Source organism: Cervus canadensis, chromosome 1, assembly GCF_019320065.1.
Source record: "Cervus canadensis isolate Bull #8, Minnesota chromosome 1, ASM1932006v1, whole genome shotgun sequence".
In the NCBI taxonomy this organism is placed as follows: domain Eukaryota; kingdom Metazoa; phylum Chordata; class Mammalia; order Artiodactyla; family Cervidae; genus Cervus; species Cervus canadensis.
In genome coordinates, this window is record NC_057386.1 from 17,776,520 (window position 1) to 17,802,648 (window position 26,129).

Here is a 26,129-nt window from a genome sequence, read left to right on the forward strand (position 1 = left end):
AAAGAAAAATGAAAAAAAAAAGCATATAATCCTGTGTAATTCTGGATAGTTTTTTTTTTTTCCGAATACTCAAAGACTTGCTTTATTATAGTACACATGGGATGGAACTGATGGGAGGGGGTGGATGTTGTGGGCAACCACTGCCCTGATTAGCATCAGATGCCCATCCCGATGGCCATGAATGTGCCAAAGGTGCTGTCACTCTGCATCATGGTTTTTCTGATGCTGCCCATCAGCTCCCGACCCCACATTCCCATCCTGAGACAGGAAAAGGTCCCGAAGAGTGCCCCTGCCGCCATGCCCACAGAGCAGCCCATCACGAAGCCCATCTTCATGCAGTTGAAGCAGCTTGGCTGGGACTGTCCATAGGGACCCATGGCCACCAGCATCTTGCTTGTGGCTTCGGTTGCTCAGATCTGCGTCTTACACAGAACGCAAGCTGGAATGCACTTGAGATCCTCTAGATAGTTTTTACATATTTTTCAATTAAATCTTGGTCCTGTTTCTCTGAGGTAAACATCCCCAGCTTTCTGAGCTCCTCAACACACTAAAATGGCACAATTTTCCCATCTAGCACTTCTGGCTCTTCCTATCCACCCATTCTGGCAAGAGCCTCATACAAGTGAGTGAGGTATAGCAGGCCCCAAAGAATGGCTGAAGGATATCCCTGTAAACCTCTGCAGATTCTGGAATTTACTCCTAGGGTGCACACCTCCATTAATCCTTCTGGGTTATTACTGGAGACAATAGAATATAGTCATTAAGAGTAGGTTCCAGACTCTAACTCCCTGGCTTCTAAGTCCTGGCTCTGCCTGTGACCCACCAAGTCACTTAGGCAAGTCACTTACCCTTTCTGAGCCTCAGTGTCCTAATCTGAGACAGTGCACACATAGCAGTAAAGTGTTTTCCCCTCCCAGAAAGTCAGCATCACTCCTGGTGATCAAAAAAAAAACTTTCTGGTGATGTCCATCACAGATCAAGGCCGTTGCTGTGCTCCCAGCAGATCAGAGATCCCTTTCTTCAGATGGGCCTGGGAAGGCATGAGCCAGGTCACCTTCATGATTCATTTAGCCAGTGGTTTGGAGCACTCATGTCCTGACATGTCGGTCTCTGTGGCAGAAGGTAGACAATTAGGGATGGACCACCACAGTCCCCTCCTTGGGTCCCCTCCATCAGTTGGTAGGTGTCTGGTCTGGTAGAACACAGTGCAGAAGAGGTGAGGGGTGGCCACAGGATGTAGCAGGAGCCTAGAGGTGGAATCCTTAACCTGGGGAAAGGGGTTCTGGAGAAGACGGCTGAGCTGAGTTTTGGTAGCAGAAGCAGACAGCCTGGGTGGACATCCTAGGCAGAAGGTATGAAAGTGGAGGTATAACAAAAGAGAAAGTTTGGAGGTGTCACAAAGGAGAATGATGTGGCCAGCTTGGAGTGTGAGGAGCATTTTGGAAGTTGAGACCAGAGAGGCAGCCAGAAGTCAGACCGGGAAAGGATGCAGCTGCCATGCTGAGCAGTTTGGACTTTACCCTGAAGACTGGGAACCACAGAAGGATTTTGACTGGGGAGAAAGATGATGCAATTTTTGTTGGAGAAATATCATACTGGGCAACATCCTGGCTCTCCTAGGGAAGAGAGCTTTTCTCCTCTGAAAAACAGGGCTAGTGGGCTCGATTGTGAAATAGGGACTGGAGAGATGGTCTTTGGCAGCTCCCTGTCCCCCCTAGAGCTCACGCTCAGAAAGGGCATCCTTTCTCCTTGTGACAGTCCCTGAAATACCAGGTCCCTGGACCACAGTGGGCCCAGCCTTCTGCTTGGTGCTTTGGGATTTAAGAGAGTGCCAAGCATTCCCTGCCCAGAAGGCACTTCCAGTGAAATCCGGAAAACCAGGCACACTTGAAACCAAAATAACAAGGCCTGACTGGGTGTGATTAAATGAACTGGATAGATAAGTTAACTGAAGATGGGGATGGGGCAGGCACTGCAGACCTCTGGGCCAGGGTGGTTAGAAAAGGCTTCCTGGAGAAAGCAGGACTCAAACTGGGCCTTGGAGGCAACTTAAGCCCTGGATTCCCCCATCATGATCATTTTGGGGGGCCCTGTGGACCCATTCCTGAGCTGGAGCCACAGCTGTAGTTTTACTTTTTTAAGTTTATTAATTTTTAAAATTACTTATTTGGCTGCACCAAGTTTTAGTGCTGCATGCAAACTCTTAGTTGTGGCACAAGGGATCTAGTTCCCTGACCAGGGATTGAACCAGGCCCCCTGCATTGAAAGCACCGAGTCTTAGCCCCTGAATCACCAGAGAAGTCTCCCTGCAGTTTTACTTTTGTTTGTGTGGTTGTTCAATTTGCAACCATTTTTCCCCCACAAGACCCTGTGTTCTATGAAGGCAAAACAGGTTGGATTTTCCTCACTTTATCATTTGGGCCAGCACACAAATGTTTTTTGTTGTTGTTTAACAAGTCATGTCCGATTCTTTTGTAACTCCATGGACTGTCGTCCCCCAGACTCCTCTGTCCGTGGGATTTCCCAGGCAAGAATACTGGAGTGGGTTGCCATTTCCTACTCCAGGGGATCTTTCCCAACCCAGGGATCCAACCCATGTCCCCTGCATCGCAGGGGGATTCTTTACTATTGAGCCACAGGGAAGTCCAAGCCCTCAATTAATATTTGTTGGATTAATTAATGTATGACTGGGTAAATGAGTGAATAGGAGAAAGAAGGGACAAGGGCTTCAGGATGTGGAAATGTTGCAAACAAGGGGCAGAGGCAGAAACACATGGTATGGTGACCACGCATGCCTAAAGCACTTTATTACTCACAAAATGAGCTCACACAGTACTGTCTCGTTTGATCCTTACCATCAGTTGTTTTGTTTGACCCTGTGCAGTAAACCGGGCTGCTATAATTCCTGTTTTATGATGAGAAAAACAGAAGTTCAATGATTTGTCCAAAGTTTCACTGCTACTTAGGATGAGCTTGGACTTGAACCTGTTGTTTTCATGCAAAGTCTAGTGCAGTAACTAAATTGCCTTCTTCCTTTGCCTTTCCCAAGGGGGAACATACGGTAAGACATATGGTAGAACATATGTTTGAAGGAATGATTAGGGGCCAGGTCACAGAAAGCCTTGAGTTTCAGGCTCATCTTCAGAGTTTGGACTTTATCTCCCATCTGGGAAGTCTTTTTTTTTTCTTTTAAGCTATTTAATAAAGAATAAATATTAATGATATTTGTGAGGGATGGTATGAAGTTAATTGCATATTAATATTTATTTAAAATAAATATACAGAAAGTAAGTTTAATTTTAAGAACTGAGTCAAAGGCCCAGGAGTCAAAGGAGTCATCTCTACTGGACTCGGAGGGCACCAAACAACTTGAAGTAGCTCTGTGGTCCGGGCGTCATGCTAGATGCTAAGGACATGGGGGTACTGAGATACAGGTCATTATCAGGATGAAGTGAGATTGTGTAAGCAGTCCAAGCCTGCTCAAAGTTTATTACCACCATCCAAAATCACAGAGCATATGTGTTTGAGCTGAAAAAGTCCTTGATGACATCACCTCAAAACTGCAAAGACAGAGCTTCAGTTCAGAGGAAGTTCCTGGGTTGAAGCCCCTGAAGCTGCCCTTCAGCCCTTCCTCCAGGTTCATCCCAGAGCAGAGATGCAGCTGCTGTTGGCAGATTGGACCACAAAATGCCTAATTAGAGCCCCCACTTGTACATCTAGCTCACAATACCGTAAGGCAGAATGGGGGGGGGGGGGGCGGGGGAAGGATTATCCTGAAGGGATTGCCTAACAATATGCCCCTAGGAAGAGCTTGATACCCTGGGGGAGGCGAAGGCATCTTATTTCTATCACTGCCGTGGTCAGTCATTGTTACTGATGGGGATCGGGGTAGGGGCGGTGTGCTCTGGGTATCCTTCTGATGGGACAGAAGTAGGCCAGAGGTTGAGAACCACAAAGTGAGGTTATCTGAAAGTTGTTTAGTCCAGGAAGAGGACTGGACCATTAGCTCTATAGAATAGGAATTAGACTTGTTTTACTATGACCCTGTGAATTAGAAGAGATGTTACCTAAGGAAAAATGGCCAAGATTGAATTTCAGAGACATCATGAAGCTGTCTGGAAAGACAGTACATTCACTGACACTGGACTTGTCCAAGTAAAGTAAGCAGAGATGATGTGGAGGAGATTCAGACACTGAAGAGGTGTTTGGACCAAATGGCCCCTTTGATCATGAGATGCAATCCTGCTTGGGTGATGTCAGTCTGTGCTTCTGACCTCAAGAAGAAAGGTTTCAGGGACTGGAGTGATCAGAGAAAGATGTTGGCTTACTTCATCCTTCAATGTATTGGATCCTGAGTAAGCTGGACACTGGGCCAGGCACTGAGGACACTAGTGGTGAAGACGGACAAGATTCCTGCCTTGAAGCTGAAAGCAGAGATACAGTTTAGAAAGAGGGAGAAGGAGGCAGGGTAGGAGTCAAGGACCACCTACTCATTTGAAAAGACCCTGATGCTGGGGGAAATTGAAGGCGGGAGGAGAAGGGGATGACAAAGAATGAGATGGTTGGATGGCATCACCAACTCAATGGACATGAGTTTGAGTAGGCTTTGGGAGTTGGTGATGGACAGGGAAGCCTGGTGTGCTGCAACCCATGGGGTCACAAAGAGTCAGACACGACTGAGCGACTGAACTGAACTATATGTGAAGCACCCTTAGGTGTTTTTATGTTTTTTCAATTCTTTCAATAAGCAGCACGGTAGCCAATATTTGCACTTTGAAAGAGCAGAGGGGCTAAGTGACTTGGCTAGGGTTTTAAGCATAGAATGAGCTCCACAGCCAATGTACATGGTAAATGGATTAACCTTTATATGTCAGCTTCCACAACTACTGAGCCTGCATACCACAACTAGAGAATCTATGCCATGTGCCACAACAAAGGATAATACGTGCCACAACTAAGACCCTACACAGGCAAATAAATAAATATATATATTTTAAAATGTCAGTTTCTGGGAATTCCCTGGCAGTCTGTTAGGGGAAGCACACTGACGTAAATGGCCCACCCTGGCCACGCACCATAGTAACCATTTGCCTGAGTTGTTTTATGATAGGAGGTCCAGGTAAGGAACACGGAAATAATAAGCCATCATCAACCAGAAAAGTTCAGGAAAGGTCCAAAGGAGACACCACATGTCTGACCACCTCCCAGAAGCCTTCTCACTGGCATCCATCTTGGCTGAACAAGGCGTCCACCACCAGGAAGGACTCCTGAGTCAGAATGATTGGCTAAAGACAACACAATCCCATCATCATGAAACCAGAGACTGTGAACCACGTGGCAGAGCAGTTCTCCTGGGTTCCTTTACCCTGCTACTCTCCGGCTGGGAGCCCTTTCCCAGTACAGTCTCTTGTTTTGTCAGCACATGTGTCTCCTTGGACAATTCATTTCCAAGTGTTAGACAAGAGCCCAATTTCAGGCCCTGGAAGGGGTCTCCCTTCCTGCAACAAGTCCAGTGGTTAGGATTCTGCACTTTCACTGATGAGGGCGGAGTTTAATCCCTGGTCAGGGAACTAAGATCCCACAAGCTGCCCAGCCAGGCCAAAATAAATAAAAAATGGGGATGGTAATGGTATCTACCTCAAGGACTGTGAAGATTCAACGAGAATGCCTACAGAGTGCTGTTAAGACTTGGCCGTAGCCACTACCATGGCAATTGTTACCATTGCCAGAGGCTGCACAGCTAGTGGTGGCCAGTCCTGAACTGGAAGTTAGGCTCCCCCGCCCCGGGTTTCTTCCAGCTTGGAAATGTTTTAGCGCCCAGGGCGGAGTAATCCAGCACTCTAGGGAGGCGCGCCTTCCGGGTCCCGCCCCCAGTCGCCGGCCCCGCCCCCTTCAGCAGGCCGGACGTCCGGTCCACGTGCGCGCGCTCCCGAGGCCCCGCCTGTCTTCAGAGAGCCACCCAGTAAGCGCCTCTGAGATTGGGCGAGCAGCGGCGGCCCAAGCCGGGTCCCAGGGTACGTAGCGCGCCGCATGGGCAAGTGGGAGCGGCCGGACCCGGGGGAGGGGGCTGGCCGGGTTGCGGCCCCTGGGGCCGCTTTGTCTACTCTGGCATTCAGGCCACCGCGCCTGTAGGGCTTCGTCCAGCCTGAAGGCATTGTGTCCAGGCACCGTATTCTCGGCGCAGTAGTCGTGTTGGGCTGGCGTAGAATACGCGCCTTTCTTTTGAGTCTCGATTACAGTTTATTGAGCACATACTATGTAGCAGCTATTGGTCAAACGCTTTTACCTCCGTGGCTCATTGCCTTGACAACAACCCTACTAAGTAAGGTGATGTTTTACCAATTTTAGAGCTGTGGAAATTGAGAAAGGTTTACAACTAGAAAGCAGTGGAAATAGTGAATTTAAACCAAGGTTCAGGCTAAAGCCGCTTCTCTGGTAGCTCACTCGGTAAAGAATCTGCCTGCGGAGTGCAGGAGACCCGGGTTCGATCCCTGGGTCGGGAAGATCCCCTGAATAAGGAAATGGCAACCCACTCCAGGGTTCTTGCTTGAAGAATTCCGTGGACAGAGGAGCTTGGCAGCTACAGTCAATGGAGCCGCAAGAGTCGACCCGACTTAGCGACTAAACCACCACCCGCTGCACTTCAGACCTTTGTGGTCAGATCTAAGTTTGATTTTTGAATTCAGCCTCTGCCATTTCCAGTTGTGTGACCGTGGGTACCGCTCCGGCTCTTGTTTGCTCACATGAAACATTGGTGGCGTGGAGTTCCCAACTCTTGGCGTTTATGAAAAGGGCAGCCTACTTCTCTCCCCATTCCCCGCTTCCCAAATAGAGGCGTTGGCGCCTCTGGCGCTGAGTTTGTTAACGAAGTTTGCAAAAATTTTTCCCTCTCTTAGTTATGGGGAAATTTTCACCCGAATGAACCTTGACATTAAGTCCTAGTTTTAAAGTTGAGGAAATGGAAGGCTTTGAAATGTGTTTTCTTTGCGGCCGGGGGTGCAGGTTTGCCTGAATAAGTCAGATGGATTTGACGGTGCAGACAAGCCTGGGGACACGGTGACATAATAGAGATCCGGCTATAGGAAGTGGACAGGCCGGCTGGGGTAGTTTTTCCTTATGAGGGCCTTAAATTCCCACCAAATCCTCTTCTGTCTCTTGAGCAAGGTCTGAATCTGTTCTCATGGGAAGCCTGTTCAAAGGGTTCAGAACCTCGGTGCCTGTGCCTTTACGACTGAAGGCAGGCCAACAGTAGCCATTGACTGAGCTCAGCTTCCTTTTGGAAACTACCCACTCTTCACATTTTTAGGTTGCTAAAATTTTTCTCTGCAAGTTTCAATAGTTGCAAAGGCTGTGATTTCTGGTTAACTGTAAATACTGACATCTTAAAAATGAAACTGTCAAGACACTTAAGTCTGCAAAGGAATCTAAATACCATAAAGATTTGATTTTCCCTCATCCTTGGAAGAGATTACATGAACCAGCTTTTATTGAACAATTGAAATTTTACATGTTTCTTTTTCCTCCTTGAACTCCTATTTCCACTTAATTTCCTTCACAGAATTTCTTTTTCTAGTCAAATCAGTTTTATACTCGAAAGTCTTTGGTTTGTTGTTCTGCTCTGCTACCAAAATATGTATAAAAACTAAAACATTTTTGAAAATTGTATTGTCATACTATTAAATATTTTCTTTTAGATTGAGTTCCAAAATTGAAAATACACAACTGACCAAAACAACTAGTTTTGATCATTGTTAACCCTAAGTCTTATTTGAAATGCTTCTCTTAATAAGCTGAGTGGAACATTTTCTTTTAATTCATATATGTATCCCTGTATATTTGCTAGAGTTGATCTCATGTGACCTCAGCTTGCAATGGCTTGGAGTGGGGCTTGGGTTCCCAGCCAGAGGTTGAGGCTGGGTCACGGCAGTGAAAGCACTGGATCCTAGCCACTAGACCAGTGGTCAGTGACAAGGGCCCTGGCCCTTGGGCTCTGCAGAAGAGAATTTCCGCAAAGACCAAAAGTAGTGAAGCAAGTGAAGTATTTATTAGGAGGAAAAAGAGTACAGTACATGTGGCTAGACACACGGGCAGACTCAAAGGGAGAGTCCCAGAGTTGCTGAGTCTTGCCCTCGTGGTAGTTTGAGTTACTTTTATGGGGTATTTCTTCCCCGTTTCCTTTGGCCAGTCATTATGATTTGCCTGGTTCACAGGCCATATTCGTTATATCTTAGGATCCTTCCATGTGGGCATATGCATCTTTTAGCCAAGATGGATCCTACCGAAAAGGCATCTGGGTAGATCATCCCTTGACATGATTCCTCTTTGGCCTCCTAGGAGCCTTTTCTGCCCATGTGTGTTCAGGGAGATCTCCTGACTTCAGGAATGAGAAATATGTGGTTTCTGCAGGGTCCGGCCTCCTCCCTTAATTGTCCCACTAATAACATCTTGGAGTTTTTTGGTCAATAGAGAATGAATCTCCAATTTTTTTACCCTGGGGGGTGGGGGTGGGGGCATCTGCCTCCTGCCTCAGAATGAGCAACTAACCCTAACCCTGCTTACCCATGAGCTGGACATTTAGCTGTGTGCTTCGTGTATTCAGAGGCTTCCCTGGTGGCTCAGATGGTAAAGAATGCCCAAAATGCGGGAGACCCAAGTTCGATCCCTGGGTCGAGAAAATCCTCTGGAGAAGGGAATGGCTACCCACTTCAATATTCTTGCCTGGAGAATTCCGTGGCCAGAGGAGCCTGGAGGGCTACAGTCTATACGGTCGCAAACTGAACGACTAACACTTATATTTTGTGTATTCAATAGATGTTTTTTGAGGCCCTTCTACTTATTGGGCCCTGTTTTAAGCACCTTAAATACAATAGTGCTCAGATTCTAGGGGGAGAGGCAGATTACATCAAATAATCACGTAGATATATTTGAGGGGTGATAATAAGCACAGTGAAGAAAAGTGGAACATGAGGGAAACGGAGGGGTGCTACTTTATATATTCAGGACAGTCTGATTGGGTAGCAGTGGGACAGAGAAGGGGAAAGGGGCCTTGTGACCTTTGGGAAAAGGGTCCTGCATGTGGCGGGAACAGCCAGCATGTCCACAGGCCTGAGGTGGGAGGTGCCCAACACAGTCAAGGGGCAGCAAGGGGCCAGGGTGACTGGAGGGTCTCATTTGATGGGGAGAGTGGGAGGAGGGACCCAGAGAGGCTGGAGCTGAGTCTGTCCAGAGACACATAGGAACTCAGAGACGGAGAGGTGATGTGATCTGACTTAGGATCACACTAGCTGCTGTGTGACCAGCAGACTGTCAGGGAGCAAAGGTGGCAGCAAATCACCCAGAAGTCACTGCAGTGACCGGGAGCCAGATGCGGGGCTCGGGGGCGGGGTGGGGGGGACCAGGCATGTCTGGGAGGTAGAGCTGACAGGGGGCAGGTGGGTTGGATGAAGATTGTGAGAGAAGAACCAGAAGGATGCTGAGGGTTTGGGGTTGGGCAACTGAAAGGACGGAGGTGCCCTTCAGGGAAAGGGAGTAGACCACAGTCACCGACATGTCACACGTTGAGTTAGGAAAGATGAGGTGATGGTGGCATATGGTACCTCATTCAGTCCTGATGAAACCCCTGTGCGTAGTTATTATTATTATTATTATTGACTGTGCCATGCAGCATTCAGAATCCTAGCTCCCCCTCAGGGATTGAACCCAGGTCCCCTGCATTGGGAGCTTGGAGTCCTAACCGCTGGACCACCAGGAAAGTCCCAAGTAGTCATTATTAATCCCATTTTATACGTAAGGAAACAGAAGCCCACAGTGCTGAAGTATATTGCCCGAGGCCACATGACTGCCCAGCCCAGGCCCTGTGACTTCACAGCGCCTGAGATTTGGCTTTCCCTGTGATCATTTTTCTTTGTGAACACTAGCATAGTTGTCCAGTCCAAACAACCTCCCTGTCCACCCGTAAAACCTCCCTGGAGCAGTGATGTGTGCCTGGAGAGGGCTCTAGGAGAGGGACCTGCCTTCCCTTGTTGTTGGCAGGGCAGAGGGAGAGGCAGGCTGAGCGCCACACCCGCTCTGGGGACTCCCTCCAGCTCCTGGCATCCTGGAGGAGGAGGTGCTGACTTAATATAGGTCCAGCGGACGAGGAGAACTTGGACTCAGGTTTAAAGAGCAGCCTCTCACCAATAATGAAAGATCAGGAATGGGGAAAGCGTAGATAAAAATAGCACTTACTAGTTAACTGGAAAACAATATATTTTTGCAACCTCTGGTTCCACAAGAAAATAATTGGGTCCCAAGGTAGGGAACAACTCGTTTTCATGAATGATTATATTGATCATTGGAGCAAAGTGGATACACCCGCTTTGGAAAGTAATTCAAAGGAAAGGCTCGTGGCCGGTCAGGCCGGCCCAGGGTGAAATCATGAGAGGCTGCAGAGGAGGGAGGAGGCTGGAAGTTAATGAGGGAGCAGACTTCTGGCCCCAGCCGGCAGGTGTGGGGCTGTTGGTTGGGAGATGCAGAACAATAGAAGTCCCTCCCAACCAAGCCCCGAGCTCTCCTGAGGGAGCAGAGAGTGTCCATTCACTTATCAGTTCCTTCCTCTGCTTGAAGCCGCTGGGTGTTCTGTTTGTCTCCACTTTTCTCCAGGGGGGATTTACTAGCAGTGAGCAGTGTGTTCTCATGGATAGAGGAGCACGCTGGGAGCCTCCTCTGTGCCGATGAAGGGAGAATGTGACCCCACGTATTTCCGGTCACCTTCCCTGCTCATGGAGTTGGTCAGTCATTCATTCTACGATGCTCATCAAACACTATCAGCATGAAAAGGGAGCTTTGGTTGAGAGCTCCATGTGTGCTAAGTACTGTTCTAAGTACTTTACATATATTAATTCATTTACTTTTCATGGCAACCAGAGTAGGGCTCCTTAGCTCCATTTTACAGATGAAGGTTAAATAACTCAAAGGAAGGTTAAATAAGGTGACCAATATCACTCACCTGGTGAGTGACAAACCCTGGACCCTGGGCTAGATGCTAGGGACAAAAGGGTCCAAGCGCTGGACACGGCTTGTGGCCTTGTGGAGCTTATTTTATCTAACACATCCTCATGCAGACAGAAGCACACAGCCAGGTGGGCACAAGGGAAGGAGAGGAAATGAAGTGGTGAGAGGTGTGAGGAGCCCAATTTGGGTTGGGGGGGACAGGCTGCACTGAGAGAGGTGACCTGCTCCCTCCCGCTGTTAGGTCCTGACTCAGAGTGACCACTCTGGTCCCTCAAAGCGAGGACCCCCATCCTTGATCCCCTCCCCTGCTTAGCACTGCTTCACATATCGTGAGCTTTCTCTTTCTATACCTCCCCTACTGCCTCCTTCAGTGAGTGTGAGCTCCGTGGGGGCAGGCGCCCTTGTTCTGAACAGTGCCTGGTGCCTGATTGGCGAAGGGATGACTCGAGGTGTCCGCCAGGTGAGGGCGGTGGACAGGGGAACCGCAGACGTGGAGGCTCCGAGGTAGGAAAGAGCCTGGTGTTCGGGGTCAGGCAGCAGGCGCATGTGACAAGCACAGGCGTGGACGAGGGGTGACGGAGGGGATGGGAGCGGGGTGGACAGTGCGGTATCACAGGACCCAGAGGCCTCTGAAGTCGAGGAGGAGAAGGAGAAACACAGCGAAGGTTTTAGATGGGAATGACAGGAGCAGATGTTCACATTAAGCCATGATCTTGGCCGCCTTGAGAGAAGCAAGGCAGGGACTGGGGGGGAGGGGGTGCCAGGTCACGGGCTCCTGCAGGGGTCTAGGCTCTGGGTGCGGGTGGCTTAGTGGGCCCACATGCAGGGTGGGCATGGTGGACTGAGAATTCCCCAAACAGCAGGGGGTTGTCTGGAGGCCCGTGAAGCAGTCCATTCTCATTTTTCTCTAAGAAACGCTGCCAGGGGAGATTCCAAGAGAGATCAACCTTCCCCAAATGTATTTTCTTTGTTGTCTACGGACCATGGGGGCCCAAGAAGTCAAAACCAAAGGGCCCAGAGGTAGTGGCGCACAACAGAATTCCATCGTCACCTCGCAGGGCTGAAGACCCCCGTCTCTGACCCCAGTCTTTACCCTTTCTTTACTCCCTGCTGCCTCCTATCCATGTGGAGACAGAGGGAGGAGAAAAGATTGGATGTGGCTCCTCCCCGCCAGGATCCCAGGCCCGGGATCAGCTCTGGAATCCAGCTCCCACTTACTGGCTTCTCTTTGTCGCTGTGGGCCCTGGTGTTGTCCCTTCTTCTCCAGCTAAGCCAACGCTCTGAACAGCTTTGGGTGCTGAGGAGGGAAGACGACGGCTGGCCACCAGTCAGCGTGCCATCTGGTCACCCTGGGAAGAGCTCTGGACCACAGGGGGGGAGGAAGGACGTGCAGCGTGGCTCACAGCCTACCCCGGGGCCGCTGCTGTTCTTCTGCTGGAAGTCCAGCCCCACATTTACAGGTGTGGAGATGGAGGATCAACGGAGATCAGGCATTTGGGGCTCCGCTGTTTCTCTCTTCGGGGCGCTTCCCACCTTGGGCCAGGCTGCTGAGGAGGCTTCCCAAAGTCACAACTAGTTTTCTGGCAGAGTGCAGAGGCTGGGACCAGACCTCTCAACTCCAGTCCACAGCCTTCCATTTTCACTGGGGTTCTGGTGTCTGATTGGCTGGGACGCAAGTTTCCGCCCTAGATTCAGAGGCAGGGGGCCAGGGTGAAGGCTGGGTTTCTTCTGCACTTTTTCTAAAGTTTCACAGGGGATTCAGATCACAGCCAGCTTTAGGATGGCAGTGCAGTGAGGGGAACTGAGGTGGATTCTACGAAGTGATGATTTTTGAGCCACACCAGGAAGAGGATGTTGGAGGTGGTCGCCGCTCCAGTAGGTGCCTGGGGCGGAGCTATGGGGCAGGTCTGGGTGGGACCAGGGGCCTGATTTCCCGGCAGCTTGGAACCTAAACCTTTCCTCCTTGCTGAGCCTTGAGGGTCCAGTGGGCCCTTGGGTCAGGGCAGCTCCTGGGGGCAGACCAGCGCTCCCCAGCCCCAGGGTGAGTACCATGTGACAGCTCTCGGTCACCTGTCAGTGTTCCCTTCTTGGCTGGTTTCATTTGTTACTGTCTGTCTCGCCAAGCTTTCCTGAGGGGCAAGACCTGTGTTTCGCTTTGGTTGCTGCAAAGCCCACAGGAGCTCAGTCAGCAGTTTGTGAGGGCGCGAGCTATGGAGGGGCTTATGGGACTGGAACAGCTGGTATTTGTTTGGCCCCTTCAAGCCAGGGGCTCACAGCCTCCTGGGGCATGCACGCCTCCATCCCTTCGCCCTTCCCAGTGGAGGCCAAGCCGCTGTGAGTCTGTTTATACAATCGGTCAGTCAGGGCCCCAAGAAAGGGAGAATCTCACTAGGTTACCCCAGGAGCCAGGGGCAGACCCTGAGCCTGTGCCCTAGTGGTCATCTGTTAGACTCGGCCCCCTGTTCTGCAGAGGGAAAACCAGTTTGATTGTCAAGAAATCATTTTTCTTTTTTTTTTTTAAGAAATCATTTTTCTTTGGCCCCTGCAGACAGACTCACCCTCCTTATTTCGTCTTAATCTAAATGTAAATTAATTTCCCATTCCCTGAGTACATGAAGGCAGAGGTCTGGACAGAGTTAGGAGCCCCGATTTCCATCCAGGTTCTGCTTTTAGCTGTGGTCCTGGGCAAGTCCCGTCTTCTCTGGTCCTCAGTCTATACCATCATAAACAAAGAGCCCCTCCCAAGCCCTGTGACGCGACAGAACCACCTGGGTGCCTCCACCCCTCTCCCCCGAGGTCTGGTGCAGGAGGTCTCCAGAAGGGTCCCGTCCTGTATGCAGGCAGGAGGCGAGGTCAGCTCGGCCACATGGTCTTCCAGGCGCCTTTACCCAACCCAGCAAACTCGGGTGACCAGGTGGCAATAGCTTGTTCTCATTGATGAGGTGTCAGGCCCCTGTGGAGAAGCAGGCCCAGTCCTTTCCCTCAGCTGCGGCCAGTTCTCCAGCCCCACCACGTCCCTCCAGGCGGATCTTCAGCAGAAGAGAAGACCCAGGGGTTTAGGGACAACAGGAGACAACTGGGATGAAGAATGCCGCTGTTGGGTATTCCATTTCAAAGCATCAGCTGAGTGGACGAAAAAAAATTTCTTTCACAGCTGAATCCGATCCTTAACTCCTCTTTTGTAAGCTGTGGGGAGACCTACCTGAGGGCAACTCCAGTCTCAGAGATTGAGGAGCAGACTTTGTAAACGGTTTAATAATTTAGTCAGAACTCTGTTTGCGTGGTGACTGGTGGATATTTTCCTCTCTCCATCCCAGGCTCCCCTGAATGAGAATGAGCCCAGGCAGATTTCAACTTCTAGGTTGGTGTCACCTCGAGGCACCCAGCCAGCCAGCCCACATCTGAGCGGCCGCCTCCCCATCATTGGTGTGTCCTCAGGGGAGGCAGGCTTATTTCAGTATTGTTGTTCAGTTGCTAAGTCGTGTCTGACTGTTTGTGACCCCATGGACTGCAGCACACCAGGCCTCCCTGTCCCTCACCATTCTGGAGTTTGCCCAAGTTCAAGTCTATTGAATCAGTGATGCCACCCAACCATCTCATCCTCTGCCGCCCTCTTCTCCTTTTGCCCTCAGTCTTTCCCAACATCAGGGTCTTTTCTGGTGAGTTAGCTGTTCGTGTCAGGTGGCCTAAGTATTAGAGCTTCAACTTCAGCAGCTTCAGTCCTTCCAATGAGTATTTAGGGTTGATTTCCTTTAGGATTGACTGGTTTGATCTCCTTGCTATCCAAGGGACTCACAAGAGTTTTCTCTAGCACCACAATTTGAAAGCATCAATTCTTTCGCACTCAGCCTTCTTTATGGTCCAACTCTCACATCTGTACATGACTACTGAAATATAAGCTCAAGCTAAGTGTAATCAGGACAGTAAATCTGCTGTTTAACCAAAAAAAAAAAAAAAAAGTCCTGTGACAGATTTCAACGTCCTGGAAACCCTTCCTTTGACACTTTTGAAGGAAGGATGAGAGCGACCTGACCTTGGATATAATTTCTCCCAGCTTGGGAACAAAGTCCAGGACATGGTAACCATGTTTACTGAAAACGCAACATAGCTTAAAATCTACGGCGAGAGTCTTCAGTTGCAGGAATGGAGACCTAATTTCATGAAAGTCTTTTCCTTTCCATGCCTTGCCACATGAGCATAACCCCCAGCGTCCACCCTGCACCAGCACCCTCACCTCTTTTCCTGGGCATTTACCATGGGAGTGGTAGTGTGCTAAGGGCTGTAGATGGATTTTCTCAATCTGCAGAGTTTTTGCACAACGGCTTTAGGAGGCAGGTTCTGTCATCCCCATTTTACCCCATTTTATGGATGAGAAAACTGAGGTTCCCAGAGGCAAGTGACTTGCCCTGGATTGCATGGCATGAAAGTGGAAGAGCTGAGTTTGAAGGGATCCATGCTTCTAGCCTCTGGGTGTATTGCAGCTTCGTCTGAGAGCCACAAGTCACGATGCCAGGTTTAAGGCTGTCTACCCATCAAGCCTGTCATCCTTTGCTCATTATTCTTGGCATGCTCCATCCTTCTCCAAACCTTGGGCTAAGTGGCCACCCAGCCTGCCTGCCGCTGGGCTCCCCACCTGGGTCACTTCTTCGATGAGGAGGAGGGATTATTCCTCTCAGTCCCGACCAGCTGCCCAGGCTGTCCCAGTGCTAGCGCTGGGGCACACGGGGCAGGCCGTTTCCTCCCGTGAGCCTCTGGTCCAGACGAGGAAGTGGGGGCTGGCGGCATGCTGGGGGCATCTGGAGAGTGCCTTGGGTTCATCCCAGAGGGACAGCTGTCCCTTTCCTGTGGGAAGTTTGCCCTCAGTGGGGTATCACCGCCTCCTGAAAGCTCTCTGCCTAACAGCACTTGACCTTGCTCTGCCTGCTCAGCATTTTGATGGCTAAATTTGCATAGTGTTAGAATTTGCCTTCTCTGTGACTGTTTTTAAAAGAATATCAGAGGCCTCTGTTAAAGAGTTTTCTGTCTCAGGTGGATCTGGAGCCCCTGAGGCTCAGGCCGCGGCACTCCCTGGCTTTGCCTGCCTTTGCCTCACCTTCCCCAGCCTCTTGGCCCCACACTGACTGGGCCTGCTCTGTCCCACAGGAAGGTCCTTCCAGCGCTCCTGTGGAGGACCCTCACCACTGCGGAGCTTGGCCCCTAGTGACTCCGGGTTCCTGGTTCTCCGTCTCACCGACCTCCCTCCTTCCTGGGAAGATGTTCCTGGTGGGCCTGACAGGGGGCATCGCTTCGGGCAAGAGCTCAGTGATCCAGGTGTTCCAGCAGCTGGGTTGTGCGGTGATCGATGTGGACGTCATTGCCCGGCACGGTGAGTTGTGGGCACAGCTGTACCCTGCAGCTCCTCTCTGCTTCCTTCCTTCCGTCAGGCCTCACCTTTTTGCAGGCCTTTCCCATCAGCCTGGTCTCCTGCTGCCACCCCCTGTGGCCCCCTCTCTTCTGCTCACTCGTCCCTCCCCCTCCCCTCACCCCATGACCAACACGAGGGATTCTGGGTGCTCTGGTCCCCTCCCTAACTGCTTTCCCTCCTCTGATCTTTAAAACATTATTTACTTATTTCTGGCTACACTCGGTCTTCATTGCTGCACAGGCTTTTCTCTAGTTGCAGCGAGAGATGGTTGCTCTCTGGTTGCAGTGCACAGGCTTCTCATTGCGGCACTTCTCTTGTTGTGGAGCACGGGCTCTAGACACATGGGCTCAGTAGTTTCGGCATGTGGGCTTAGTGGCCCCCTCAGCATATGGGATCTTCCCGAACCAGGGATCGAACCCAGGTCCCCTGCATTGGCAGGTGGATTCTTAACCACTGGACCATCAAGGAAGTCTCCCTGATTTTGTTTTTGCTCCAGCTGAAAGAAGCACCCCTGGGTTGCCCCATCATTTTGCCTGTAGCCCCTGGGAGTCCCCTTGTTGGCCTGGAGGCTCCAGAGAATGACGCAGGTTCCTCTTCCTGCCCCAGTTGTCCAGCCGGGATACCCCGCCCACCGGCACATCGTGGAGGCCTTCGGCACCGAGGTCCTGCTGGAGAACGGTGACATCGATCGCAAGGTCCTGGGCGACTTGATCTTTAACCAGCCCGACCGGCGGCACCTGCTCAACAGCATCACCCACCCTGAGATCTGCAAGGAAATGATGAAAGAGACCTTCAAGTACTTCCTCCGGGGTAAGTCCCGGACCTGGGACCAGGCAGGGCAGAGCCAGTTCCTCCAGGCACGAACCCTTCTGTGCAGAGAGATTGTCCATGGAGGGAGGAACCAGTTTTCATGCAGTCTGTTGAATTCACTCTGCTCATTGGCATCCCCTGTGCAGCCGGGTACCAGCCTCAGAAAGATGAAGTGATGTCCCTCAACTCTTAAGGGAGTGGACAGTTTAACGAGAAGAGGCGCTTGAGGCTTTTGAGCACTGAACTCCAGGAAGCTGATTTTTCTCATAGGGGTGGGAGTAATAATGATGTTGTTGTGGTTTAGTCACTAAGTCTTGTATGACTCTTGTGACCCCATGGACTGTAGCCCGCTAGGCTCCTCTGTCCATGGAATTCTGCAGGCAAGAATACTGGAGTGGGTTGCCATTCCCTTCTCCAGGGGATCTTCCCGACAGAGGGATCAAACCAGCATCTCCTACACTGCACGCGGATTCCTTACTGCTGAGCCACCTGGGAAGCTTCAGGGAATAATAATAGCTGACGAATAATGGAGTCATAAGACCAGAGTTTAAGTCCCAGCCCTCATGGTTTCCAGCTGCATGACTGTCAGGGTGAGCCCACCCCTCTGCCTGTTTCCTCCACAAAGTGAGGCTAATAATACCATCTCGAAAGTTCTTAGGGACTAAGAGTCCACACCGTGACTGTGGGTCACCAAGCAAATGTAAACCGTGGTCAGAGTTGGTGCTGGTTGAGCTGCCTGGGAGAGTAAGTTTGCAGGGTGGGAGGTAGGGAGGCTCCAGAATGGCCAGGGCTGGCAGGGGTGGATTCCAGTGGAGGATAATCCTTCAGGGCTGGGCCTCAGTGGAGAGAGCAAGCCGGACATGTGCAGGGCCAGCCAAGTGATGGGGCAAGTCTGGAGGAGGGGAGCGTATTTGGCAGCCTTTTTCCCAAGCCGTACGCCACAGTCCAGGCACAGTTCTTCAGAGTGGCATGGGGTAGGGGTGGCCTGATCATTACTGTCCAGGATGGGGTGAGCCCAGAGCAGTGGCTTGGGATCAGACGATAGGCTGGCCCGGGGCCCTGCAGAGCTGCCTGCCAGCCTCTGGGACGTGGGGCCTCCAGCCCAGGCTCTGCGTTGAAGGCCTGCCTGCTTGTCTGCCGTCAGTCACCAGTCACGAGGCTGAGACTTTGCTTCCCGGAGGCTATGAGGAGCCTTCATGCTTTTTTCCAGACTTTTGCACTGTGATCATGGCCAAATTCTCTCATGCATCAGGTTCTCATGTACAGAGTGGGTACCTTACCCCCCAGACCCCACCGCCCCGGCCAGTACCTCCTTGCCGAAGGGAAGGAATGAATTGACAGACAGCCTTGACATTGACACTCCCTTCCCTGACCCTGAGCCCTGGCCAGGCAGGAGCGGATCTGGGTGTCCTCCCTGCCAGACCAGCCTTTGCTCCCCATCTCCTTGTCGCAGGCCTCCTTCCCCACCGCCTCCCTCAAGGAGAGTCTCCGGACTCTTGCTGCCTTTGTCCTGCCTCTTGTGTTTATGCCAGGACCCCTCCTGTCCTCCCCCGCCCCATCCCCCAACCGGGAGTGGGGCCTTCTGCCTTTCATTCCTGCCCTTTCGAGATCTCTCCCAGGCCAGGCATGAGTACATACGTCTGCAGGGCTTCAGGGAGGCAGCGACTCTCCCCTCATGAAATTACGCATCGGATAATGTCACCTGCTCCAAAGTTCTCCTGCTGTGTCATCTACCCAGCCTCCCCTCTCCCCAGCCACCACCACTTAAATAAAAGCCAGAAAGCTCTTTTCAGCTCGATAAGGTGAAAAATGGAGACGACAGCTGTGGCTTCCTCAGTCCCAGTTTTCCCCTGATGAGTATAACAAATACAACTGTCAGAGTTGGTATAATCAAACGTCAGATAAGATCACCAGCTGTTGGGAGGTCTCCGCGTAGGCAGACGGATGTCTTAATAGAGTCAGGATGGTTTGCAGAGCTTATCAAGCAGGAACGATGTGACAGCTGAATAGCCCTTTGCCAGCGAACCAAAGAGCTGGCCGCGAGCTCCCGAGAGGGGCCGAGGAGAAAGGACAGTGACAGGAGAGAAAGGGACAGGAGCGGAGCAGAAAAGGGAGATAAAAGGCCCAGGGAGGATCTGGACTCGGCTCCTGCTCTGGGCTGGAGAGGAGCGGGGAGCCTTGCACTGCCAGCCTCCTTCCTCCAGGAACACTGGTAATGGAAGTAATAGCAACTATCATCTGTGGAGCCTCAAGCGAGGGTCTCGGTGAGGGGGAGCTGAGTGGTTTACAAACTTTCGTTCTCGTAGTCCTTACCATCTTCCTGTGAGGCGGGTCATCTTTTCACCTGCCGACATGGTAAGGGGGCCGAAGTGAAACAGCGGGGGCCACACACCAAGGTGCATCCCAGAGCCCGTTCCCTCAAGCGTGGCTTCACCTGAAGGTGTCTCTTGGGTTTCCTGAGCCTCGAGCCCTGAGGAACAGGAAACCCAGAGGCTTGGGTCACTGTGTCCCCTATACCACCTGGGGTGCAGCTTCACTATGACCCCCCAAGATGGTACCACATATGGTTGGAAGTGTTCGCAGTGGGGCATCTTCCAAGCCAGGCAGGCGTCTCTGGGCCAGAGCCAGCGCCCAGCCCTTTCTCACTGCTCCTGGACCCATGCCAGCTTGTTGACACTTACACAGTGGTCACTGGTGTCGAGAACTAGGAGCCCAGAGTGTTTCTGGGTGAGTAGCTCAGGGACGTGTCTGCTCACAGTGGGTGAGGGCGCCGCCCCCTTGACTGGCCTTGGCTTGTATTGGGTTGGCCAGAAAGTTCATTCAGGTTTTTTCATAGGATGTTGCAGGAAAACCCGAATGAACCTTTTGGCCAACACAATGGTAGGCAGGCTAGACAGCATCTTTTACCCCGAGGGAGTTGGTTCTGTAGTATCAGTCATAACCACCCACCACCTCCAAACCAGTATGTGTTCTCCCTGGCTGGAGCTCTACCTCTGATGCCACGAAGCAGCCTCTTTCCTTTGGGGCAGCTCCCGCTGCCCACATATGAGTTTTTTGGGGAGAATCTATAGATAGCCTTGCCGGACTCTTCAGCAGGGAGCCAGGCTTGGACCTGGCTCCTGGGGGGGGAGAACCTCTTTTTTTATTTTTAATTTATTTTTGGCTGTGCTGGGTCTTCGTTGTTGCTTGCGCTGGGCTTTCTCTAGTTGTGGCAAGTGGGGGCTACTCTCTAGTTGTGGTGTTCAGGCTTCCCATTGTGGTGGCTTCTCTTGTTGCAGAGCACAGCCTCTAGGGTGCGCGGGCTTCAGTGGTTGCAGCACATGGGCTCAGTAGTTGTAACTCTTAAGCTCCAGAGCATGCGGTCAGTAGTCGTGGCATACTGGCTTAGTTGCCCCTCGGCATGTGGGATCTTCCGGGACCAGGAATCAAACCCATGTCTCCTGCATTGGCAGGCGGGTTCTTTACCACTGAGCCACCATGGAAGCCCTTTTTCCTCTTTTTTTGAGGAAAGGTGGGTGAAATAGGGCAGAAAGGACCCAGCTACTCCCAGAAACTCTCTCCAGTCTCCTATAATTCAGCTGTGTCATCTCCCTGTTCAGAAATGGCAACTCTTTGGGTTTCAGATCAGGGGAACCCAACCCTTTGTGACTGCTCTGTCAGCTTTGCCTCACTCTGCTCCAGGCCCCACTTCAGCCAGAGCCGCTCCCATTCCTGGAACCCTCACCTCCGCCCACCTCATTTTCAAGTCTCAGAGGTCCAACCTGCTTTTCAAGGCCACTACAAACGCCATCCCTTCTATGAGATCTTCCTGGATCATCCACCCCAAAATGACTTTCTGCAACATTTTGTCCTGAGTGGCATTGGAACCAGCTAACATTCAGGTTATTGGAGAAGGAAATGGCAAGCCATTCCAGTATTCTTGTCTGGAGAATCCCAGGGACGGGGGAGCCTGGTGTGGCCTGCCGTCTATGGGGTCGCACAGAATCGGACACGACTGAAGCGACTTAGCAGCAGCATTCAGGTTATGCCTTTCCTTAGAAGGTCTCCCGGCTCTGCGGGGGAGCTCCTGATGGTGGGGGACGTTGTTTTTGGCTCGTTCCCACGCTGAGCACGTAGTCCTGTGTGTGCTTACAGAATTGAATTTGTGCATTTCCTGGCCTCTCCCCAGGATACCGCTACGTGATTCTGGACATCCCCCTGCTTTTTGAGACCAAGAAACTGCTCAAGTACATGAAGCACACAGTGGTGGTATACTGGTGAGTGTGTGGCACAGCCTGGCCCGACTGAGGCTGGAAAGGAGCACCCCTGGGTAAGGCGCATACCTGTGAGATGGCCCATCGCATTTTACCCTTTGCCCACATGATGACCAGGAGGCCCAGGGGGTTTGGGTAGCAGTGCCCAGAGCCTGTAGAAACACCTCTATAGAGCCAGGCCCAGACATGCCTGGGGATGGATGTGGGAAGTGATGGCCCCCAGGTGTCTCTTTAGTGCTTGGGAAGGGCTCCCCCTGCTGGCTCTTGGAGGCATTTCAGTCCAGATGCTGGGCCCTGCCCTGGGAGACAATGTTCTTATTCAGTGGTTTCCTTTTCCCTCCTGTAAGGCTTCTCAACTTTCCAAACAGCTCCCACATCAATTTACCTCTCAACATAAGGTAGTCAGGACAGGAGTTGATATTTCTGGGGTATAGGAAACTCAAGGCAGGAGTTACAGAATTTGTCTAGGGTCACCCACTGGCAATATGTATGAACTGAAAGTTGCAGAGAGGGAGCTGTCAGAACTCAGCTAAAGAAGGTGCTTTGTTCTCAGAATCCCTCGGGACATGGAGCAGACCGGTATCCAGGTTTGGCAAACAAGAGGATCAAACTGTCAGAGAAAATGAGTCATAGTCCCACTGGGGTGTGAGTGTAGATGAGGCTTCAGGGTGTCTCTGCCTTCCAGAAACTTCCGGGAGGCCACCCACAGATTCAGCAGGCAGAGGTGGGCCCTTGGCTCTGCGGGCATTTCGGGCACAGGGTGGCTCTCAGGAGACTGATGCAGGGGAGGCTCCTGGAACACCGGAGGCAGGGCCCGGAGTGCTCAGCACCCCCGGCACCACCCTGCCCTCCCAGCTCCCAGCCCTGGGCTGTCACTTAAAGGCAGCCTGAATCTGCTGAGCCTGGAGCAGGGACTCGGGCATCCTCTTCTCTCCCCCGCTGGCCTGTGTCTACCCACGTAAACCTGTATCCTCGCTGGGTTCTTTGTTCCCTGTTTGGGAAAGACTATCAACTGAGGCCAAGCAGACTCCATAAAGACAGAGTTCTCTTTGCCTTGGAGTTTTAATATAATTCCAAACTTTGTACCAAGGGATCAGAAAAAAAAAAAACACCTCAGAGTATATAATGTTTAAGTGAAAGTGTTAGTCGCTCAGTCGTGTCTGACTCTTTGTGACTCCATGGACTGTAGCCTGCCAGGCTCCTCTCTCCGTTTTACAGGCAAGAATACTGGAGTGGGTTGCCATTCCCTCCTCCAGGGTATCTTCCTGACTCAGGGATTGAACCCAGGTCTCCTGCTTTGCAGGCAGATTCTTTGTCCTGAGTAAACAAATTAAGACCCGGTTGCATCTGCAGTCACCAGGTGACTCAGGCCTACATTTCCCACCTTCCTCCTCCCATGCTTTCCTTTTGCCAAGAACAGAGACAGCTGTGGCTCCTGGCAGATAGATGGGGCTTTGTGGATTTGCCAGCTTCCCAGGAGATCCTCCAGCCCCACTCACTGGCCAGAGCCTTCCCAGGGTCCTGGGTACCAGACATCCCCCACTGTTATCACATGTAGTTGTATGACTCTTGAGAGATACTCAGGAAATAAGGATTATTTGTCTTTCATAAAAGGAATCTACACTCAACAAAAATAAGTCCATCCCCACATGGACTCCTTTAACTGGCAAACTACCCCTTGGGCATTTGAGCTAATATGGGGGATTTACCAAAGTGTGATTATACCAAAAAGTGATTATTCATTTTTTTGAGGAGCTTACCAATTGTGGGATAAATGTATGGGCCAAAGTTCCCTTACCCCAAACAACATCAGTCCTTAAACTAATCACATGGGACTCTTGCTGAGCTTCCAGGAAGGGCCGTTGGCAAGTTCCGCGTTCACATCCCGGGAGGCCCACTGGTCTCAGCCTCACCCTCTGAAGGATGAGTGCTCACTGGTGGCCCCAAGCCATCTCCATTCTCTCAGCCAGACTTTCCCAGCCACAGATCTGCAGAGTCCCTGACAAGGATTGCATATAGTCCTTGTTCTCAGCCAGGTGGGAACTGGCCCCATGACCTTGACAGCATGCTATCCTCCTAACAAAGGAGGTCAGAAGTCCTACCAACTTTTCAAGGCCAGTACAAAAACACCATCTTTATATAAGGTCTTCCCTGATTGGTCAGCCAGAAATGACTTTCTGCCGCATTTGGTCCTCAGTGGCTTTGGAACTGGCTACTGTTCAGGTTATATCTGTCCTTTCTGTCTTCACATCCCAGGAGGTCCTCAGGTCTAGGCCACAAGTAGACTAAAGGGACTAAACTGTAGTCATCAGATCTTCCCATCTTATAACTGGAAAAAAAACTGGCCTAGTGGCAAAGCAGAGAGACCCCCAGATGGCAGAAAACAGCTGCTGCAGCCTTTTCCCACCTTGTTCCCATCTAGGGGCTTAGGCAGTCAGAGAGCTAGGGGGCTGCTAGAGATGCTCCTGCTCCAGAGAACAGCCAGACAGTGCCTGTGTAGCCAAAGCAGGCCAGGGAGCTTGCTGAGGCAGGCCCAGGCGGTAACATCAGAGCAGGCAAGAGAGGCATTCTTTGTATTTCCTCTGGAGCTGGGAGACTGGGTGCTGCTCGGCCTCCTGTGCAGTGCTCAGTCCTGTCCCAAGAGCCAAGGGGATCCGGTTCTCAAGTCCTTGCTCCTGTTGGAAGCACGTTGGGGCATCTCGCTTCCTCCGTGGCATCCAGCCCAGCGGCCACCGTCTCAGCACAGCCCTTGTGCCCTGAATGTGCCGGGGTGGGTGTGGGGAGACCAGGAGAGGGCTCTTTGTGGAAGCCCAGGAAGCTGATTTTTATGCCGCAGGCCCTGGTCCCCAGGGGAACTGCAGGAAGCATTTAGCTTGCAGACCCAGGCCTTTCAGTAAAGGTCATCCATTCAGGGATGCAGGATGTCGCTGACTCCAGGTGACCAAATCCTCCCATCTTAAAAACCAAGGAATCTCGGGCCTGGTAGCCAAGCAGAGAGACCCCAAATGGCAGAAAACAGCTGCTGCCCCCCTTTCCCCTCCCCATTTATACTAAGGGGCTTAGGTAGCCCACAGCGGTGCTAGGGTGCTCACGAAGAGTGGGGTAAGGTGGAGGGAGCCCGAGCTTCCAGGGCTGCTCACCCCTATAACGAGGGATGAGGGAGGCCGGAGCCTGCAGCGCCTGAGCAGCCCTTCTGCCTGGTCCTTAGTGACCGCGACACACAGCTGGCCCGGCTGATGCGGCGGAACAATCTGAGCCGCGAGGACGCAGAGGCCAGGATCAAGGCCCAGCTGCCCCTGAAGGACAAGGTCCGCATGGCCCGCCACGTTCTAGACAACTCGGGCGAGTGGAGCGTCACCAAACGCCAGGTGGTCCTGCTGCACGCGGAGCTGGAGCACTCCCTGGAGTACCTGCCACTGCGGCTCGGGGTCCTCACGGGGCTGGCCGGCATCGTCGGTCTGCTCTACCTGCTGACCCACTACCTCCTGCCTGCCCCCTAGCTGGACCCTCCAAGGCAGGAACTGCTGGGTCTCCATCTTCTCAGAGGCTGGAACCAGGTAACAAATGCATCGGGTTTCCTCCCAACCCCTCGACACACGCACTCTGGATCTGGGCTGGAGCCCTGCCCTGGGCCTACCTTTCCTCTGGGCACATACTACATTCCGTCCGAGGCAGGGGAACAGCCCTCTGTCAGCAGATGATCCTTTCCACCTCCCCCAGAGCCCCTCCCTCTGGAACCCCCCACAGAACAGTGTCCATGAGAGGGTGTGGCAGTAACAGTGAGAGACTATTGTTAATTTCTTGTGGGTGGGGGTGAGGAGCACTCTCAGGGGCCGTCACCAGTGTTTAAAGCTGGGAGGGTCCCTGGGCCTGAACCATCTCCAAGCACGTGCCCCATCATGGCCAAAATGTCCTTCTAGTGGACATCGGGGAATCAGTTTGGACCAAAGGCTGCCACCTTCAAGCAGGATTCCCCCATAGACTGAAGCCCTCAGCCAGGATACAGGAAGGATTCCCTTGTGGGTGATGCTGTATCCGGGCAGAGGCCAGGCCTCTTCTGAGATGACCCACCGTCCCCCCGTGGCATTTGCCCAGCACTCCCTGCAGCCCGCTCCCTGCCCCCCACCACTCTACCTCCCTGAGCTCTTGGTGGTCCCCGTGCACCTGGATGTTTCTTGCCTCTGTGCCTTTGCCTTGTTGCTCCCCAATCTAAAATAACCCTTCTGCCCCGCCCCCCCACCCCACAACTGGTTACCTTCCAACTCAGGCACCACCTGAAGCTCCAGGTGGGGTTAGGTGCTCTGGGTTACCACCCTGCCACCACCATCATGTTTTACCTGAATCCACAGTATAATCAACCAAAAGCTGGTTGGTCTCTCCTGCTAGACTGTAAGCCCTTTGCGGGCAGAAACTGTGTCTTATTCATTTCTGTTCCTGGTGCAGAGCCTGAGTTGCCACTGGTGCTGAATAAAGTGTGTTGATCTGAAATGCCCCATGCTGCCAGTGTACCCCCAGCATCACTGACCCAACTGAGGTTCCCAGACTCCGCTCAGACCATTTGGGCTTAAGCGTGGCCTCCTCCCACACCAAGACCTGGGCCCCTCACTCCCCCAGCCCCAGAAGATACAGTTGCCCTCTTGACTTCATCCAGGAGGATTCAGCCAGGTCCA

The 26,129-nt window shown here is 51.9% G+C and overlaps 2 protein-coding genes across 3 annotated transcripts; one reads left to right on the plus strand and one right to left on the minus strand.

Annotated features, from left to right (window-relative positions):
- Positions 1 to 49: 49 nt before the first annotated feature.
- Positions 50 to 562, minus strand: LOC122440349 (reactive oxygen species modulator 1-like). Its single transcript, XM_043466466.1, has one exon. The coding sequence runs from the start codon at positions 387 to 389 to the stop codon at positions 156 to 158; it is 234 nt and encodes a 77-aa protein (XP_043322401.1). The 5' UTR covers positions 390 to 562; the 3' UTR covers positions 50 to 155.
- Positions 563 to 5,883: 5,321 nt separating this feature from the next.
- DCAKD (dephospho-CoA kinase domain containing) lies at positions 5,884 to 25,947 on the plus strand. 2 transcript variants are annotated; one of them, XM_043466454.1, is made up of 5 exons: positions 5,884 to 6,014; positions 16,135 to 16,357; positions 17,003 to 17,206; positions 21,375 to 21,462; positions 24,668 to 25,947. In XM_043466454.1, exons 2-5 carry the CDS (start codon positions 16,246 to 16,248, stop codon positions 24,957 to 24,959), a joined length of 696 nt encoding a protein of 231 aa, XP_043322389.1. In that variant the 5' UTR covers positions 5,884 to 6,014; positions 16,135 to 16,245; the 3' UTR covers positions 24,960 to 25,947. The 2 variants fall into 2 exon arrangements, with proteins under 2 accessions (XP_043322389.1, XP_043322381.1); XM_043466446.1 differs by lacking the exon at positions 5,884 to 6,014 and adding an exon at positions 12,308 to 12,452.
- Positions 25,948 to 26,129: the final 182 nt, after the last annotated feature.

Bases quoted from the DNA above. Each gene is read 5' to 3' on its own strand.
- DCAKD (XM_043466454.1), top strand. From the start codon at position 16,246: ATGTTCCTGGTGGGCCTGACAGGGGGCATCGCTTCGGGCAAGAGCTCA. The intron at 16,358-17,002 runs GTGAGTTGTGGG...TTCCTGCCCCAG, and splicing joins GGACGTCATTGCCCGGCACG to TTGTCCAGCCGGGATACCCC. The intron at 21,463-24,667 runs GTGAGTGTGTGG...CCTGGTCCTTAG, and splicing joins CACACAGTGGTGGTATACTG to TGACCGCGACACACAGCTGG.
- LOC122440349 (XM_043466466.1), bottom strand. From the start codon at position 389: ATGCTGGTGGCCATGGGTCCCTATGGACAGTCCCAGCCAAGCTGCTTC.